General features: G+C 42.3%; 1 protein-coding gene across 5 annotated transcripts in view; it reads right to left on the bottom strand.

Moving 5' to 3' along the window:
* The window catches only part of cenpi (centromere protein I), a 26,953-nt gene extending 11,762 nt beyond the window's left edge, over nucleotides 1–15,191 (bottom strand). For 2 of the 5 annotated variants that reach the window (XM_029661931.2, XM_029661930.2), the window contains exons 1-14: nucleotides 14,914–15,191; nucleotides 13,955–14,092; nucleotides 13,722–13,840; nucleotides 13,452–13,559; nucleotides 13,287–13,335; nucleotides 13,140–13,186; nucleotides 12,736–12,825; nucleotides 12,413–12,544; nucleotides 12,004–12,141; nucleotides 3,103–3,223; nucleotides 2,724–2,818; nucleotides 2,405–2,522; nucleotides 2,135–2,199; nucleotides 1,727–1,836 (exon numbers count right to left, since the gene is read on the bottom strand). In XM_029661931.2, the coding sequence (XP_029517791.1) occupies nucleotides 1,727–1,836; nucleotides 2,135–2,199; nucleotides 2,405–2,522; nucleotides 2,724–2,818; nucleotides 3,103–3,223; nucleotides 12,004–12,141; nucleotides 12,413–12,544; nucleotides 12,736–12,825; nucleotides 13,140–13,186; nucleotides 13,287–13,335; nucleotides 13,452–13,559; nucleotides 13,722–13,840; nucleotides 13,955–14,092; nucleotides 14,914–15,082 (1,499 nt within the window). In that variant the 5' untranslated portion in view covers nucleotides 15,083–15,191. The other 3 variants (XM_029661929.2, XM_029661932.2, XM_029661934.2) reach the window with 3 other exon arrangements.
* Between the last annotated feature and the right edge of the window lie 5,587 nt (nucleotides 15,192–20,778).

The following is a 20,778-nucleotide window of genomic DNA, read 5'->3' as shown; positions in this document are numbered from 1 at the left end:
ACATTTTTGCAAATGGATTAAAAAACGGAAATATCACATTTAATAAGTATTCAGACCCTTTACTCAGTACTTTGGCAGTGATTACAACCTCGAGTCTTCTTGGGTCTGACACAACAAGCTGGGCACACCTGTATTTCGGGAGTTTCTCCCATTCTCCTCTGTAGATCATCTCAAGCTCTGTCAGGTTGGATGGAGAGTGTCACTGCACAGCTATTTTCAAGTCTCTTCAGAGATGTTTGATCGGGTTCAAGTTCAAGGACATTCAGAGACTTTTCCCCGAAGCCACTCCTGCGTTGTCTTGGCTGTGTGCTTAGGGTTGTTGTCCTGTTGGAAGGTGAACCTTCGCCCCCAGTCTGAGGTCCTGAAGCAGGTTTTCATCAAGGATCTCTCTGTACTTTGCTCCGTTCATCTCTCCCTCGATCCTGACTAGTGTTCCAGTCCCTGCTGCTGAAGAACATCCCCACAGCATGATCTTGCCACCACCATGCTGCACCATATGGATGGTGCCAGATTTCCTCCAATCAATCAATCAAATGTATTTATAAAGCCCTTTTTACATCAGCCAATGTCACAAAGTGCTGTACAGAAGCCCAGCCTAAAACCCCAAACAGCAAGCAATGCAGATGTAGAAGCATGGACGTGATGCTAAGCATTCAGGCCAAAGAGTTCAATCTTGGTTTCATCAGACCAGAAAATCTTGGTTGTCTTTCTCGAAGGTTCTCCCATCTCCACATAGGAACTCTGGAGCTCTGTCAGAGTGACCATCGGGTTCTTGTTCACCTCCCTGACCAAAGCCCTTCTCGCCAGATTGCTCAGTTTGGCTGGGCGGCCAGCTCTAGGAAGAGTCTTGGTGGTTCCAAACGTCTTCCATTTAAGAATGATGAGGGCCACTGTGTTCTTGGGGACCGTCAATGCTGCAGAAACTTTTTGGTACCCTTCCCCAGATCTGTGCCTCACCACAATCCTGTCTCGGAGCTATACGGACAATTCCTTTGACCTCATGGCTTGGTTTTTCCTCTGACATACACTGTCAACTGTGGGACCTTATATAGATAGGTGTGTGCCTTTCCAAATCATGTCCAATCAACTGAATTTACCACAGGTGGACTCCAATTAAGTTGTAGAAACATCTCAAAGATGATCAATTGAAAGAGGATACACCTGAGCTCAGCTGAATACTTATGTAAATAAGGTATTTCTGTTTTTTTATTTTTTTTTATACATTTGCAAACATTTCTAAAAACCTGTTTCTCGCTTTGTCATTATGGGATATTGTGTGTAGATTGATGTAACATTTTGTATTTAATTCATTTGAGAATAAGGCTGTAACATAACAAAATGTGGAACAAGGGAAGGGATCTGAATATTTTTCAAATGCAAATGCATGTCATTAACTCAAAAAAGTTACGGGGCTGAGGTGCTGGAAGTGTGAGTGAGTGACAGTGAGTGACAGTGGGTGAATGACAGTGGGTGAATGACAGTGGGTGAATGACAGTGGGTGAATGGTGAGTGAATGACAGTGAGTGAATGGTGAGTGAATGACAGTGAGTGAATGGTGAGTGAATGACAGTGAGTGAGTGACTGAGTGGGACAGGGATGCGTCTGAGCGAGTGAGTGGGACAGGGACGCATCTGAGCGAGTGAGTGGGACAGGGACGCATCTGAGCGAGTGAGTGGGACAGGGACGCATCTGAGTGAGTAAGTGGGACAGGGACAGTGAGACTCACATGGGTGTGTGGCTGTTTAGACTGATGTCCAGGCCATCCTCCAGGGCATACACAGAGTGCCAGATCAGCCACTTCAACAGCATGTTGTTCAGACAGTCAATCACACTGCACTAGAGAGGACAGACAACAGAGGGGTGTTGGAGTTTAAACATATTGAAAGTGGAAAAAAACAAGAGGGATAGTTAGAACTACAACGGGGTCGTGTTCATTAAGGCACACTGTAGCAAAACTTTGTCAAACGTAGTCGCTCCATGTTTCAATACGTTTTCTTCTGTTTGGTACGAAATGAATACAACCCGGGATTAGACTGCTGATAGCTGGACTGTACATGGATATGGTGGTATGATGCAATCTTCTTAAGTTTGATTCAAAGCAGGATCTATTTCCAGGGATTCTGTTTACTATTACCTTGAAGAAGAGCGTGGAGGTGAAGAATAGCTGCATGAGGGGCTCAAACAGAAGTTGGCTGATACCTGGGAGAGATGGGGAGAGTAATGAACTCAACATTCCTAACCATGCAAACCCCAGCACATTGCAAGCTGGCAGCATATGCCAGGAAGCCTGGGAAACGTAGTCACGTGCCCCCCCTCCCCCCGTTACAGTTCATCTGTTTAATTAGGGGAAAGAAAGACTGGAGGAAATGAGCGTGAGGCAGCCAAGCAAACAGGGCCTACTCACAGGAACTGGGGACCACAGGGATGTCACTCAGCAAGCCTAGGATCTGGGGGCGGAGGAGTGAACCATCCCAAACGTTCAGGAACTTGTAGAGGAAGCCCTCTGTGCTGGAGAAGCCCTCCTGAGGAGGGGGGAGACAAAACATATGCATCTCAAATTAGCGTTTGACTGTGGCATAATTTATTAATGAACAGAAGGGGAGAAGTGAGAGCAGAAAAGAGAGAGTTTAACCCACTCTTATAGATACAGATCTGGCAAAGAGGGGAGGGGAACGGGAGGTGAGAGGGGCCTGGATGGCAGCGATGAGGGGGCTAAGGCTCACCTGGAGGAAGTGCTGTGTGGAGAGCAACCTGTTGAGGAAGTGGAGTGCCTCGGACGAACTCCCAGAGCTCCCGTCCCTTCTGCAGTATAGAAACTCTGAAACAACCCCCCCCCAAAAAAATGTATTTGATTTTTTATTAAATAAGTGATGATAAGACAGATTTGTTAGTTCTACAACATTGACACCAAAACTCTTTCTTTTCATAAAAGCTTTTCAGACTATTGCTTTATGCCTACTGGGAATTGATGAGGGTCCATTTGGAGGGTACAGAGATTTGATTGTTTTGGGCTTTTTTCATTATACTTCCCTCTTTCACGATGTAAGAGAGACAATGGAGGGAAGACGTAGCGGTTGGTGAATGGTTAGTTCATGGTTTTACCCTCATGGAGGGCGTGGCCCAGCCAGAAGTTGAGTCGGAGGAAGGCAGAGTCATCCTGTACGTAGTCCAGGTAACAGAGGGCCAGACTGGAGCCCAGCAGAGAACCCATCTGGGATGGGAGCTGTGGAAGAGGGGGAGATTATTATTAAACCAGTCAACACACACACACACACACACTCAGTATGAACCCCATCAAACCCCACCACCATCATTATACTCATGAAACCCACCACTTAACCACAAACACAGAGACCATCAAACTCCAAAGTTCCATCATGTTCTGAACAGCTTCATGTCAGGAGATTAGCATTATATTATTGAAGTCTTCATGTTATTGAATAAGAGGATCTCTGTTGCCAGTGTCCTTGTATTCATTGGGTGAGCAATCTTTCTGTCACTGACTGGACTAAATCTGTCACATCTACTAATCCTCATACTACAGCCATCATGGATATGTCTGTTGCAGGCAGCATTCAGACATTTCTCCACACGGAGTGGTCTGTCTGTCTGTTGTGTGAACAGCTGCCTGATAATATGGGAACTTAAGCATAATAATTAAGAAAAAAAATTGACCGATTGTCAGACATGGCTGAGTCTTCCCATAACTAAGGAGCAACGGCATCGGTCGTCTGAGAAACGACTGCTTTTAATGATTGAGGGGGGGGGCATCTTAAGGAATCAGTGATCCCTCAACGATGCCACTGCTGATTTGTTTGCACTGCATGATCCAACAGTACTAGCTGATCTGTTTGTCTGACGTCCTGCACAGCGTTAGTAGCCGTGATGCCATAAAAAGTAGTAAGTCCGGTCACAATGGCTTGTTGCACAAGTTGGCTCCTTGAGGTAGAGCTGGGACGATAAACAGCAAATGATCGACACATTTTGCTGATATCATTCATTACGATAAGTAGCCTATACTAGAAAATGTGAAGTTTGAAATGAAATAACTGTGCTAATATGGGTGATTTTTAATGGGACAACTGATGGCTACAACCATCAAACTAGTAGTAGTTTAAAGTGGGGCTGGGTGATATATCGAATTAAACCGATTAATTCAAATGTATGTATTTGTGCGATATTCCAATTGCCTGTATCGCAATATTTTTTTTATAAAGTGTTTATGCCCACATGTTTTCATGTTCTTCTTGGTTCCTTCACTCCTGTGCGGTGGTCAATGACTGTAGGCTGTGTGTACCTTCCAAGCACCTTCTCAAGATCACTTCTTCCTCTATGACAAGCAGTTTCAACTCACAATTTGTATTTATTCATTTTTTCACCCCCCCCCTCGGGGGACAAATATTTACATACACTCAATTAGCATTTGGTAGCATTGCCTTTAAATTATTTAACTTGGGTCAAACGTTTTGGGTAGCCTTCCACAAGCTTCCAACAATAAGTTGGGTGAATTTTGGCCCATTCCTCCTGACAGAGCTGGTGTAACGGAGTCAGGTTTGTAGGCCTCCTTGCTCGCACACGCTTTTTTTAGTTCTGCCCACACTTTTACTATGGGATTGAGGTCAGGGCTTTGTGATGGCCACTCTAATACCTTGACTTTGTTGTCCTTAAGCCATTTTGCCACAACTTTGGAAGTATGCTTGGTGTCATTGTCCATTTGGAAGACCCATTTGCGACCAAGCTTTAACTTCCTGACTGATGTCTTGAGATGTTGCTTCAATATATCCACATAAAGCCTCCCCCTTTTTCCTCCAAACATGACAATGGTTATTATGGCCAAACAGTTCTATTTTTGTTTCATCAGACCAAAGGACATTTCTCCAAAAAGTACGATCTTTGTCCCCATGTGCAGTTGCAAACCGTAGTCTGGCTTTTTTAATGGCGCAGAGGCTTCTTCCTTGCTGAGCGGCCTTTCAGGTTATGTCGATATAGGACTAGTTTTACTGTGGATGTAGATACTTTTGTACTCATTTCCTCCAGCATCTTCAGAGTCCTTTGCTGTTGTTCTGGGATTGATTTGCACTTTTCACACCAAAGTAGGTTCATCTCTAGGAGACAGAACACGTCTATTTCCTGAGCGGTATAACGGCAGTATGGTCCTGCGGTGTTTATACTTGCGTACTATTGTTTGTACAGATGAACGTGGTACCTTCAGGCATTTGGAAATTGCTCCCAAGGTTGAACCAGACTTGTGGAGATCTACACTTTTTTTTCTGAGGTCTTGGCTGATTTCTTTTGATTTTCACATGATGTCAAGCAAAGAGGCACTGACTTGAAGGTAGGCCTTGAAATACATCCACAGGTACACCTCCAATTGACTCAAATTATGTAAATTAGCTTACCAGAAGCTTCTAAAGCCATGACATCATTTTCTGGAATTTTCCAAGCTGTTTAAAAGGCACAGTCAACTTAGTGTATGTAAACTTCTGACCCACTGGAATTGTGATACAGTGAATTATAAGTGAAATAATCTGTCTGTAAACAATTGTTGGACAAATTACTTGTGTCATGCACAAAGTAGATGTCCTAACAGACTTGACAAAACTATAGGCCCAGAAGCTAGAAAATCCATATAATTGTCAGATTAGGATAGAAAACACAAGTTTCTGTCAAAATATTGTCTGCGAGTATAACAGAACTGATATTGCAGGTGAAAACCTGTGGAAAATCCAAATTGGAAGTGCCTCTTATTTTGAAAGCTCCCTGTTCCATTACATGCCTTCCCTTCATTTAAAGGGATATCAACCAGATTCCTTTCCCTATGGCTTCCACATGGCGTGAACAGTCTTTAGACAGTTTCAGCCTTTTATTCTGAAAAATGAGCGAGAGCGATCACATTGCGTCAGTGGATGGCTGGGTGCCAGCAGAGTTTGCATGTGCCAACACCTTGGAGCAGGCATTTTCTCTCTCTCCTATTGAAAAAGCTATGGTCCGGTTGAAATATTATCGATTACTGTAATGCAACTAAAAGCAAATTAATTTCTTAAAAATCATACAATGTGATTTTCTGGATTTTTGTTTTAGATTCCGTCTCTCACAGTTGAAGTGTACCTATGATAAAAATTACAGAACTCTACATGCTTTGTAAGTAAGAAAACCTGCAAAAATCGGCAGTGTAGTGGGGAGAACAAGTATTTGATACACTGCCGATTTTGCAGGTTTTCACAGGGACCTGCCTAAATGACTACCGACCCGTAGCACTCAAGTCCGTAGCCATGAAGTGCTTTGAAAGGCTGGTAATGGCTCACATCAACACCATTATCCCAGAAACCCTAGACCCACTCCAATTTGCATTACCGCCCCAACAGATCCAGATGACGCAATCTCTATTGCACTCCACACTGCCCTTTCCCACCTGGTCAAAAGGAACACCTATGTGAGAATGCTATTCATTGACTACAGCTCAGTGTTCAACACCATAGTGCCCTCAAAGCTCATCACTAAGCTAAGGACCCTGGGAGTAAACACCTCCCTCTGCAACTGGATCCTGGACTTCCTGATGGGTAAGGGTAGGTAACAACACATCCGCCACGCTGATCCTCAACACGATTGCCCTTCAGGGGTGCGTGCTCAGTCCCCTCCTGCACAATCACGGCCAGGCATAAAGTTTAAACGACGACACAACAGTGGTAGGCCTGATCACCGACAAGTTAGCCTATAGGGAGTGTAGAGACTTGGCAGTGTTGTGCCAGGACAACCTCTCCCTCAACATGATCAAGACAAAGAAGATGATTGTGGACTACAGGAAAAGGAGGACCGAGCACGCCCCCATTCTCATCGACGGGGCTGTAGTGGAGCAGGTTGAGAGCTTCAAGTTCCTTGGCGTCCACATTACCAACAAACTATCATGGTCCAAGCACACCAAGACAGTCGTGAAGAGGGCACGACAAAACCTATTCCCCCCTCAGGAGACTGAAAACACTTGGCATGGGTCCTCAGATCCTCAAAAGGTTCTACAGCTGCACCATCGAGAGCATCCTGACAGGTTGCATCACTGCCGGGTATGACAACTGCTCGGCCTCTGACCACAAGGCACTACAGAGGGTAGTACGTACGGCCCAGTACATCACTGGGGCAAAGTTTCCTGCCATCCAGGAACTCTATACCAGGCGGTGTCACAGGAAGGCCTCCAGCCATCCTAGTCATAGACTGTTCTCTCTGCTACCGCACGGCAATCGGTACTGGAGCGCCAAGTCTAGGTCCAAGAGGCTTCTAAACAGCCGACAGTGGGCAACCTTGTTTTACTCCTCGAAAGTTTAGAAGTAGCCATTATTTACTATTTTACACCTGGGGTTACTGATACATAACTTTAACCCATTGTATAAGACATTCTACAAAATTAAAATAGTCTAGACATTTATATATTAATTCTAGTCGTACTTGATCAAAAGCCTTCAAAATCTGCTATGAATACCAGACCTGGTTTCCTAGATTTTTCATAGCATTTTATTGATTAAAATACTTGTCTTATATCCAATGTATCTTCCATGAAAAAACCTGTGATCAGGATGAATAATATCCGACAACTCACTATTTGCATTTGAGGTTTGGTCCAACAGAATCGGTCAATAGGACAACGAAAACACATTGAGACATTATTTAGGAAGTTAACCTTTTTTATTTTATAAATAATACAAGACATACTTACAAACGACAACTACATCACACCTGCCCAGACCCACCATCTCCAGCATCACTTGACGCCACATGGCGTCAATCTGCACCGTATTGTTTCTCTCCGTAGTCCACGGACCGAAGTTCTTAAAAAAGCATTTGACCTCTCCATTGCGTTAACCTTTCTAACGATACCCTTTTAATGTTTTAACTTCCTCAAATTGTGCACAAAGCAGGCACTGCAAAAACAGGAGTACCAAGGAACATTGATTCTGGAAATGTAATACTCAGTTTGTGTCGCACAGTATTGCGGTACCACGTATCGCTAACAGCATTTTAGCCAAAGACTGTTATACAAGCTGTCTAGTCTGTTTTATAAAAGTGCAATAAGCACAAAACACAATTAGATAAGGAATTGGCGACATGTTCTGAGAAATCATGTATGCCACTTGATTTAAACATCTGAACAAAGTGGACAGGCTAGCATGCTGTTCAAGCAGATGGGTGTGTTTATAACAATTCAACTGTTCTACCTTGTTGTTCGAATCCCCGAGCTGACATGGTACAAATCTGTCGTTCTGCCCCTGAACAGGCAGTTAACCCACTGTTCCTTGGCCGTCATTGAAAATAAGAATTTGTTCTTAACTGACTTGCCTAGTAAAATAAAGGTCAAATGTAAAAATTTTACTAGCAAATAGATCCAAGTTGGCTGAAATAGCTGGCTACTCACTAGCACGTGGGCTTGTGCTTGAAAGATTGTTTATGAGACATGTGTTCATTTTCTATACCTGTGTTCATTTTCTATCATGCCTACTACAAGAAGTTAGTCATTATTAGTGAATGTGCATTATGCATGGTTGTGGTTAAATTTCAAACAAAAAGGGAATTTTCAGACCGACTTCAAAGCTTGATCAGTGATTATAGCAACACCAAAAAATGCCTTTAAAAAGCAACAAATCCCCTTGAAAACAGCCTGTGGCATCGATATGAGTCAGAAACTATTATAGTGTCAAAATTGACTACAAATTGTAAATAGAATAATTTTGGTCATAAAGTCAGTCTGGTCTAAAACTGAGTTTGGAACATCCGTGCATCAATGTGTACATGAAGGTTGGGTTTTGATTTGACAATGTACATGTGGCTACTAACATGGGGTGAACAGCTGCAGTGATTGCTCACTTTCCAAAGTAAGAACCGTATACCAACGGTCAAGCATGGTGTTGGTAGTGTGATGGTTTGTGGATGATTTGCTGCATCAGGACCTAGACGACTTGCCTTAACACAAGGGACCATGAATTCTGCTCTGTATCAGAATTCGACAGGAGAATGTCAGGCCATCCGTCTGTGTGCTGAAGCGCAGCTGGGACATGCAGCAAGACACTTATCAAAAAACACAAATCAAGTCTACATGAAAATGGCTAAAAAGAAACACATTTGAAGTTTTGGAATGGCCTAGCCAAAGTCCAGACCTAATCCCAATTGAGATGTGGCAGGACTTGAAACAAACAGTTCATGCTTGAAAACCCACAAATGTCGCTAAGTTATAGCAGTTCTGCACGGAAGTGGGACAAAATTCCTCCACAGCGATGTGAGAGACTGATCAACAACTACAGGAAGCGTTTGCTTGGAGTCATTGCAGCTTAAGGTGGTACAACCAGTTATTGCGTGTAAGGGGGCAATTACTTTTCTCACAGAGGGACATAGGGTGTTGCATTACTTTGTTTATGAAATATGTCATTGTTGTGGTATTTGTTCACTCATGGTTTTGGTTGAAGATATAATAACTCAAGTATTAAAAAAAATATGTCAATGCAAAGAAAATTAGAAAAGGGCCAAATCATTTTTCACAGCAGTGTATCTGTTTCGATCAGGTCAATGTATCTGACAAGCAAACAGTATTTGCGAGCGGCCATTTTGTAATTGTCAACAATTTATAACTTTCTCAATGTGGCTCCATGTGATACATCTTTGTTGGCCAGTTAATGAATAACTCGGGATAAACAAATCCTGATAAAGTCTGTAAACAGAGCAATGACAAATTTAGAAAACAAAACGACATGGAGCGAGCTCATGAATCTGTTTTATGGCTCCGGATAATAACAAACAAATTGCACTGACAATGCTAGCCATCATATTGAGTGGGAGAGAAAGTTGAGCCCTAGTTCTGTTCTAATACAAGCAAAACTGTGCTGGTGACATAGCTCCCCCATGTGGCCCTAAAAAGACATTACAAGTGAAAGGGGCAGTGCTGGACACCTTCAATAATTGATTTTTACAGCTAAGAAAAGCAGTAGGGTGGGTAGGGTGATATTACTATAGCATCGTCTATCAACAATGATTGACAGCCATCGCCAATGGTGACGACATTGTGATGTGACAGATGATGGTTTAGTATATTTAAACTTGACTGGAGCTCTGTATATGTTATATACAGAGCACAAGAGGGGAATGTAGGCTAGACAGAGCAGAGAATTCCACCAAAGCAGAGCAAAATGTCCAGTCAGAATATTCTTTTCGCTCTCTCTGTCAGATGTGTGGGCCTTATAGCCTAAACCTATTTTTTTTAAGTTTATAAACAGTGCCTTCAGAAAGTATTCATACCCCTGGACCTTTTCCACATTTTGTTGCTATAAAATAGTATTAAAATGTATTTGTCATGTTTTGACAACAATCTACACAAAATACTGTCGAAGTTGAAAAGCATTCAACCCTGATTCAATACGTTAGTCTCTAAGAGCTTTACAAACCTGGATTGTGCAACATTTGCCCATTAATCTTTTCAAAACTCTTCACTCTGTCAATTTAGTTGTTAATCATTGCTTGACAGCCATTTTCAAGTCTTGTCATAGATTTTCAAGCCGTTTTAAGTCAAAACTGTAAGTAGGCCACTAAGGAACATTCAATGTCATCTTGTAAGTAACTCCAGTATAGAATTGGCCTTGCGTTTTAGGTTATTGACCCACTGAAAGGTGAATTTCTCTCCCAGTGTCTCTTGGGCAAAAAAGAAACCAGGTTATCCTCTAGGTCTTCGCCAGTGCTTAGCTCTATTCCTTTTCTTTTTATCCTAAAAAACTACCTTGCCAATGACAAGCATAACCATAACATGATGCAGCCAGCACCATACTTGAAAATATGAAGAATAGTATTCAGTGATGTGTTGTGTTGGATTTGCCTCAAACACAACACTTTGCATTCAGAACAAAAAGTTAATTGCTTTGCCACATTTTTTTTCAGTATTACATTACAGCCTTGTTACAAACAGGATGCATGTTTTGGAATATATTTATTCTGTACAGGCTTCCTTCTTTTCACTCTGTCATTTAGGTTAGTATTGTGGAGTAACTATAATGTTGTTGAACCATCCTCCAATCACAGCCATAAAACTAACTGGTTTAAAAATAACCTGTCAACAGAGTTAGGAAGGACACCTGAATCTTTGTAGTGACTGGGTTCATTGATACACCATCTAATTAATAACTTCACAATGCTCAAAGGGATATTCAATATCTGCTTTTTTTGGTTGCTTTACCCATCTACCAATAGGTGCCCTTCTTTGCAAGGCATTGGAAAACACCCCTGGTCTTTGTCATTGAATCTGTGCTTGCAGAGTTAGTCCCTGCAATTTTACTGACTTATTAAGCAAATGTTTACTCCTGAAGTTATTTAGGCTTGTCATAACAAAGGGGTTGAATAGTTATTGATTTAAGACATTACAGCTTTAAAAAAATAATATTTGTTTTGTCCAGTTGTAGCATGCAATTTTGCACTATAGCTAGGCCTGGGAATTGCCAGGGACCTCATGATACAATATTATCACAATACTTATGTGCCGATTCGCATGTACTGCGATTTGATGTTCCAAACATATCGCTCACTATACAAAGAGACAAGAGAGCGCATGAGAAAACGAGTTTTGAGTGTTGAAAACATGTTGGCTCACTATTTAAAAAGGGGAGAACAGGCAATAGGATGAAAAATACTGGATTTTATGTGCAGGTACAGCCAACTAGTGCTAGCTTACGCTACCTACAACAAAGTATTTTGGGGGGGGGGTTGGCCAAAAGGGGGCAATACCATTGCATATTACAATGTTTTATGAGTACATAATCACGATTGGAAAAAAGTTGACATCGCCCAACCTTAAAACACAGTATATCCATCCTGCTTAAATCCTCATCTTCCATCTGTCTCAAAACAAGGTACCTCAAGGCCATACCATTGTGTGAATAATCAGGATTGTGTGAGTGAGTGAGAGATAAAAAGAGATCAAAGAGCGAGAGACAGGGAGACGGAACGAGATAGTGAGAAAGCGAGACAGAGAGAGAGAGTTACCTCTATGCAGTGGAGGTTGTCCAGCAGCTGTGGAAAGGAGTGGAGCTGCTCCAGAGAGAACACCTTCCTGCTTCTGCTGGAGGAGGAGTTGCTCTGGATAGACGAGCTCAACGACGGTAACTCCAGGTGATGAAATTTCTGATAGGAATGTCAGTATATTGTAAACAGTTCATTAGGTTATGACAGTGCCACATAAAGTGTCTATTTCCAGATAGATCCAAAAAGCTAGGAGGGCAGTTGACTCAATGAGTCTCATGATCTATGGAGGCCAAAATGTCCTGACCCCTAATGATTTAAGAAATGTTGTATTTTTTTTTGTGCTAAACATTAGCAATAAGTCCCCTTATAAAGACTGTGTTTAAGGTAATCTGTCTCCTTGTCAGTGGTGTGCCATAGCTCATGGCCTTACCCTCTTTCTGGAGTTGGTCTCGTCTTTGAGCCCGAGGGACAGGCCGATGCCAGAGGACACCTGGCCGTTGTTCCTCTTCTGGACAGCACAGAGCGCCACCTTCCACGTGGAATTGTGGATCTTAAACCCACTCTGAACGACAGCCGAAAAGATACACGTCGACATTACAGATGTTTGTCAGGGTTTCAATGAAGAGAATTGGATTTTCAGTTCACTTCCAGATCGGATATGGATGAAATCGACCTTAAACCTGATGTTTGGTGAACAACAAAGTGTGGTTTGTGCAATGGAAAGAGGTCACTAGGTGTGATCCGTGTACTAACCCTCATTCGTGATGGAAGAGCAAGCGTCACCAACTCGGGGCAAAACACTTTGTACAATGACAGCAAGTGCAACAGGAACGGCTGCCTGCCCTGGGGAGACAGAAGATGAGAGGAAATGAATGAAACTCTCAGTGCAACAGGCTCACAGCGGGGACTCCGCTCTCAGGTTGATGGATGCAGCAATCATTTACAGAGTGCAACTACAGATAAATGGTACTGAGGATGAACTATTTATGGGGATTATGTAGAGAGCTACAAACAATATGCAAGTATTTTCTCCTCCTGCCATTTATCATAAACTATTTCATAACGGTAATACAATTGTTAGATGTCTCCCATGCATTCACTTGTATTAAGTTGGCAACACCTGAAAAAACAACATTAAAAAAAAACATTTGTTTTACCATTTTTGTTTGGAGGTCCAACAGTTTTCTGACTCTGAATGGCTGAACTATGACAGAAAGAAAAGAAAAAACGAAGAGCAATGTTGTGCTGCAGGAACAATTTGGACCATATGGTAATGGTTCATTGAGTAACAAGAAGTCACTTACCACTTTCTCTCCTTGTCAAAAGGTAAAGCAAATGGCAGATGTAAGGAGACTGAAACAACAATCGTTATTTAAATAGCAATGCAATCTGATGCCAATGTAAAAACTCAAGACATTCATTGATAACATCAGAGCGGGGGGGGGGGGGAATACGACTCCTGCACATACCAAATTCTCCTCAGTCACAAAGCTGAAGATGAAGCCATAGATGGCTCGAAGATGGTCCTTGGAGTCAATCATGTCGAAAACAGTCAGCACCCACCGAAGGAAAAGAACCTGGAACACACCCCATAACACCAGTTTCAAGCACGTATAGGGAAAGAGTACACAGAGCAATCCTGATGAAACTAGTAGTGTAATGTTACGTTCAGTCTTCAGTGTCAACCTTTAAATCTGTGAGTGTGACTTATAGACCTTTGAGACAGAGGAGCTCTTTACCTGTGTGCTGATTGCAATCTTGCCGACACATAACCACGACACTGCTCGAACGACAGCCTCCTGTGGCACCACGGTTGCAGGGATTAGAAACTTCAGGACCCGAACACATGTCACACCTCCTGCTCAGGGAAGAGAAAGCGCTGAAATGTTATGTATGGTCAAATTAATTCAGCATAGTGTAAATCTAAATTTCATGTCAGTCTGTAGTTGCAGTGGCTGCTGGTTGTTCGTACCCATACGTAAGCTCATAGCGTAGTCCAACATGACGGAGATGGCCTCAGGAGGCAGTCCTCGACTGAGCCCCACTATCTCCACCAGCACCAGGTTCCTCTTCAGTACATCGTTCCCCGTGCATGGGGTACCTGCCTTCACTAGGAAACAAACAGCTCATGTGAAGCCATGGACATTCTGTGACTGGATGCGGTTTAGTTACTGTAGCTAGCTAGTTAGCTATTGAATTCCAATGTACTTCATTAATAGCAAACAATGTTAGTAGGTAACATCCAGCTGTAACATTTCGAATCACATGATTGTATTTATTTTGTACGTTACGTGTAACGTTAGCTAGATATCCTCTTATTGTTTATGTGTGATTAACCTTAGCATTAAATAAATATCTGTTGAATAATAAATTAAGTTATATGCAATTGTTGTACTTCGCAACTAAATGATCACTTGCAAATTGTGCATACTACATACCTTCCTTTCCTTGTTCAGTCTAACCATACCCCACCCACGCTGGTTATGCATTAGCTAACTAACGTCAGCAAAATAAGTTACAGTAAAAGGTCACTTTGGAACACAACATCGGCAGTCTCTGTAATGGTTGTTCCTATGTTGTGTCCAAGATAAGTAAAAGGGTGTTTCCAAAACAAGAAGACTGGGCGGGGTCTGATAAGATCACATAGCAATAAACTGGGCTGCCATACGGTCAAATACCTAGTTCACAACATCGGCAGTCTCTGTAATGGTTGTTCCTATGTTGTGTCCAAGATAAGTAAAAGGGTGTTTCCAAAACAAGAAGACTGGGCGGGGTCTGATAAGATCACATAGCAATAAACTGGGCTGCCATACGGTCAAATACCTAGTTCACTTTGGTTAAAAGGTAGCTACAACATTAACGTTAGCTACGCTTGCCTTCTGCAAGCAATGTTATACTAGCAGGCTAGCAAACGTTAGCTTCTCTTGCTACCTCCTGAGAAGTACTTCAGCGCAAGTACAAATGGATCCCCGGTCTGGTTCTTTCTTCTTTCCTTCTCTGCCACTCGCAAACTTCTATTAGAAGTTCGGCTTGAAACTGACAACTGGCTTTCAAATGAAGAGTCCAAATCTGTCCTCGTCAGGTTGGAAGATTTTGCCATTGCTAGCTACATAGTTAAAAATCCACGTATTATCTTTTCCCCAGGCACGAAGTCAATCAAACTAAACTCAAATATTGCGCGCGACCGTTTGTTTTACGCAGGCGCACTAACTACTTCCGAAAATGTCTTGCGCACTAGTTTAGTGGGAATAGTGGTCCAACGTTTCTTCGATTAGGTTTAACGGCGGTTGGCATCTAATCTATGTTGCATTACCGCCACCTACTAGACTGGAGTACTCACTTATACTTTGCTTAAAAACGTTTTTTTTTTAAAATACTCTACCATCTAACACTACACTCACAAAACAAAATAAAATAATAATTATAAAAAATAACACCACCCTACTCCACTATTTAAATATATTTAATCCTACCTCAGGCCAACAAGCTGAAAGGATGGGACACCACCACTTAACACACCTTGTAACTCTTCTGATGTCAAGTCACACCCACATACCTCTATGCAGCTGCCACCACAACCTCAATTTCTGCAATACAGTTGATAACCATTGCTATAAATGCTAAAAATCCAATCTTACTGAAACATAAATCACTTGTTGGCCTATCCCTCTGTACTGGTACAGATCTACTACACACACAACTCCTCTCAAGATCCCACCCCCTTGACCCATCTTCCTATACTTTCTTCACTGCCTCAGCATATGCCGACTTCTGCACTACTCTAACCCTGGAAACTTCAACCTGCCTCTCTCCCACAGGATATTTCTGATCCCCAGCCCCCATGGGCACCCCTACAATTAACACATACCACTACTTTCCCCAATGCTACACATTCCTTTGTCTCATGCCCTTCTACACACTTCTCACACCTAGGAACCTCACTCCTACATACTGCTGCCACATGCCCATAAGCTTGACACCTGTAACAACGTAATGTATTCGGCACAAAAGCTCCTACAGGATAACTTATGTATCCTAACATCACTTTGTCGGGAAAAGACTCAACATCAAAACTCAAAAGAACAGAACAGACAATCCAATATGTTGCATTACCGATCCCCCAACTGAACTATAGTATAGATCCAATAGACTTTGTGATTAAAAAAAAATGGGAACAGGGATTTATTTTTATTTTTATATATACATATACTTGAATTACCCTACCAACGAACCCTATACTCATGATAACCTGATCACCTTATTCCACTACTTTAGCCCGATCTGATCCTACCCCAGGCCAACACCTGAGAGGACGGGACACTACCACTCAACACTATGCTGTAAATCTTCTGAAGTCAAATATTGTACCCCCAAGCACTTCTCTGCAGCTGCCACTACAACACCTATTTTCTGTGATTTACTTTCCATATCAGCGGTGCAGTTGATAACCATTGCTTTGAACGTTAAGAAGCCAACCTTACTGAAGCATATACAGTGCATTTGGAAATTATTCAGACCCCTTGACTTTTTCCACATTTTGCTACGTTACAGCCTTATTCTAAAATGGATTAAATAAAAACTTTCCTCATCAATCTACACACAATACCCCATTACGACAAAGCAAAAACAGGTGGAAAAAAAATAAACAAAGATACCTTATTTACATAAGTATTCATACACTTTGCTATGAGACTTGAACTTGAGCTCAGGTGCATCTTGTTTCCATTGATCATTCTTGAGATGTTTCTACAACTTGATTGGAGTCCCCCTGTGGTAAATTCGCTTGATTGGACATGATTTGGAAAGGGGCACACCTGTCTATATAAGGGCCCACAGTTGACAGTGCATGTCAGAGGAAAAACCTAAACATGAGGTCGAAGGAATTGTCCGTAGAGCTCCGAGACAGGATTGTATCGAGGCACAGATCTGGGGAAGGGTGCCAAAACATTTCTGCAGCATCGAAGGTTCCCAAGAACACAGTGGCCCCCATCATTCTTAAGTGGAAGATGTTTGGAACCACCAAGACTCTTCCTAGAGCCAAACTGAGCAATTGGTGAAGGGCCTTCGTCAGGGAGTTCTGGTCACTCTGACAGAGTCCCAGAGTTCCTATGTGGAGAACTTTTGAGAAGGACAACTATTTCTGCAGCACTCCACCAATCAGGCATTTTTGGTAGAGTGGCCAGACGGAAGCAACTCCTCAGTAAAAGGCACGTGACAGCCCGCTTGGAGTTTGCCTAAAGAAACCTAAAGGACTCACAGACTATGAGAAAAAGATTCTCTGGTCTGATGAAACCAAGATTGAACTCTTTGGCAGGAATGCCAAGAGTCACGTTTGGATGAAACCTGGCGCCATCCGTGCGGTGAAGCATGGTGGTGGCAGCATCATTCTGTGGAGATGTTTTTCAGCGGCAGGGGCTGGGAGACTAGTAAGGATCGAGGGAAAGATGAACAGAGCAAAGTACAGAGAGATCTTTGATGAAAGCCTGCTCCAATGTGCTCAGGACATCAGACTGGGGCAAAGGTTCACCTTCCAACAGGCCAACAACCTTAAGCACACAGCCAAGACAATGCAGGACAAGTCTTTAAATGTCCCTGAGTGGCCCATCCAAGCTCAGACTTGAACCCGATCAAACATCTCTGGAGATACCTGAAAATAGCTGTGCAGCGACACTCCCCATCCAACCTGACAGAGCTGGAGAGGATCTGCAGAGAAGAATTAGGGAAAGCCCCAAATACACACGTGCCAAGCTTGTAGCGTCATACCCAAGAAGACTCGAGGCTGTAATCGCTGCCAAAGGTGCTTTAAAGTAAAGTGTCTGAATACTTTTGTAAATATGATGTTTCAGTTTATTTTTATTACACTTGCAAAGATGTCTAAAAACCTGTTTTTGCGTCGTCATTATGGGGTATTGTGTGTAGATTGATGGGGGAAAAACAATTTAATAAAGTTTAGAATAAGGCTGTAACGTAGCAAAATGTGGAAAAAACCAAGGGGTCTGAATACTTTCCCAATGCACTGTATCACTCATTGGCCTATCCCTCTGTGCTGGAACAGATCAACTATTCACAGGGATCCTCTCAGAATCCCTCACCCTTGACTCATCCTCCTCTACTTTCTTCACTGCCTCAGCATACCACACCTTCTGCTCTAATCTGACTCTAGCCATGTCAAACTGCCTCTCTTTCATCGGACACTTCCGATTCCCAGCAACACGTGCACCCCTACAGTTGACACAAACAACATTATCCACCGAAACTACACAATCCTCTATCCCAGACCTCCTGCACACTTTCCACATCTTGGAATCTCCCTCCTACACACTTATGTGACATGAACATGCACTAGAAATAGCACAGTGGATTCACCGCAAAAGCTCTAAAAAGGTAACTGATATATCCTAACATGAGCTTGTCAGGTAAAGACCCCGACTCAAAACTCAGAAGGACTGAGAGTGACTCCTATGTTTCACTAGCCCATTGTCCTACTGAAAAACAAATGATAGTCCCACTAAGCGCAAACCAGATGGGATGGCATATCGCTGCAGAATGCTGTGGTAGCCATGCTGGTTAAGTGTGCCTTGAATGATGATCTCCACACCATCACACCACCTCCTTCATGCTTCACGGTGGGAACCACACATGCGGAGATCATCCGTTCACCTACTCTGCATCTCACAAATACGCGTTGGTTGGACCCAAAAATCTAATATTTGGACTCATTGGACCAAAGGACAAATTTCCACCGGTCTAATGTCCATTGCACGTGTTTCTTGGCCCAAGCAAGTCTCTTCTTATTATTGGTGTCCTTTAGTAGTGGTTTCTTTGCAGCAATTCAACCATGAAGGGCTGATTCACACAGTTGATGTTGAGATGTGTCTGTTACTTGAACTCTGTTAAGAATTTATTTGGGCTGCAATTTCTGAGGCTGGTAACTCTAATGAACACCTCCTCTGCAGCAGAGGTAACTCTGGGTCTTCCTTTCCAGTGGCGGTCCTCATGAGAGCCAGTTTCGTCATAGCGCTTGATGGTTTTTGCGACAGCACTTGAATACATTTGAAAAGTTATTGACATTTTCCGGATTGACTCACATTCATGTCTTAATAAAGTAATGATGGACTGTCATTTCTCTTTGCTTATTTGAGTGGTTATTGCCATAATATGGACTTGGTCTTTTACCAAATAGGGCTATGTTCTGTATACCACCCCTACCTTGTAACAACACAACTGATTGCCTCGAACACATTAAGAATGAAATCAATTTTAACAAGGTACACCTGTTAATTGAAATGCATTCCAGGTGACTACCTAATTAAGCTGGTTGAGAGAATGCCAAGAGTGTGCAAAGCTGTGTTGCAGAACATTCTAATCAAGAGAGAGAGACTTTGTAATTTCTTCAAACAATCATCTTTATTTAATATCGATTAATTATTGCAATAATGAAGCTGGTCGATCCTACAGTCTGAAGTGTGATGACGAGAGCTCAACAAGCAGAACTGAGCCACAGTATTTTATAGTTAAGACACATCCACATGACAAACAACAGATGTCTGGAATAGGTCGAACAGGTTAGGATTTATATGTGAGAAAGGAGTATCCCCCAGCCAGATAACATTTACTGTGAAGACTGTTCCAATTGTATAGAAACCAGGGTTTGGCCCCTAAGACAAGGTTCCTCCCATCAGCCGTCCATACCAGAGACTTCTCCTCCCTGGTATCTCACCGTTTACAAATACCAACTCATTCTATGGAATGCAGGCTGTAGGTTTTCTCACTAAGCCATCATAAATCAATTGCCAGCGCCAAGCCCCAGAGGTCCAACTCAGTTCCACAGACACAGATGAGAGAGTGCTCATCAAATCTTATTTGATGCATAAACAGTATTAAAACATCATCTTGTAATTTTTTCTACCATAGCTGTCATCAAGGCAAAGGGTGGCTACTTTGAAGAATCTGAAATATAAAATATGTTTTGATTTGTTTAAAACTTTTTTGGTTACTACTTGATTCCATATGTGTTATTTCATAATTTCGATGTCTTCACTATTATTCTGCAATGAAGAAATAGTAAAAATAAAGAAAACCCCTGGAATGAGTAGGTGTGTCCAAACATTTGACTGGTACTGTATGTAAATAAGGTATCTGTTTTTAATTTTTAATATATTTGCAGAAATGTCTAAAAAACTGTTTTTGCTTTGTCATTATGGGGCATTATTTGTAGATTGATGAGGACATAAAAAAAAATCAATTTTAGAATAAGGCTGTAACTTATTTTTTTTTAGAAAAAGTCAAGGGGTCTGAATAAAACAAAATTAAATGCAGCTACTTTGCTGTTATTCTAGCTCCACGGTTTGACGTGACTGTGTTAACCGTAGTTGGCTAGCTAGCAAGCAAGGGATAAAAGCATTGCCAGCCAGCATTGCCACGGAACATTTAAAACAAACGACTGGGACATAGAACAAAGACGTAATTTTAGTATAAACAGAACCCAGAGATGTTCAAACAGACGGCCAGACTCTGGTCTCATGTGTACGCCGGCGCCCCCTCCTCCAGTCCAGAGTACACCCGCAAAATAGACAAACTCTGTGCCATGGGCTTCGACAAAGTGAGTGGGCCCCACGTGACTAGCTCCAATGCTGTCTCAGCAGTAGATACCTTCATCACATTTTATTATGGTTCACCAATGGATCTGTTTTGTGTTTGAATGCTGTAGCATAGTTATGACTGTGTTATAAACTTCCTTCTCTACTCTTCGTCCCGTCTCCACAGAATGCAGTAATAGTGGCGTTGTCGTCGAAA

Source organism: Oncorhynchus nerka, linkage group LG6 (assembly GCF_034236695.1).
Source record: "Oncorhynchus nerka isolate Pitt River linkage group LG6, Oner_Uvic_2.0, whole genome shotgun sequence".
In the NCBI taxonomy this organism is placed as follows: domain Eukaryota; kingdom Metazoa; phylum Chordata; class Actinopteri; order Salmoniformes; family Salmonidae; genus Oncorhynchus; species Oncorhynchus nerka.
Note: the sequence above shows the minus strand (reverse complement) of the source record. Positions and strands in the feature narration are given on the sequence as shown.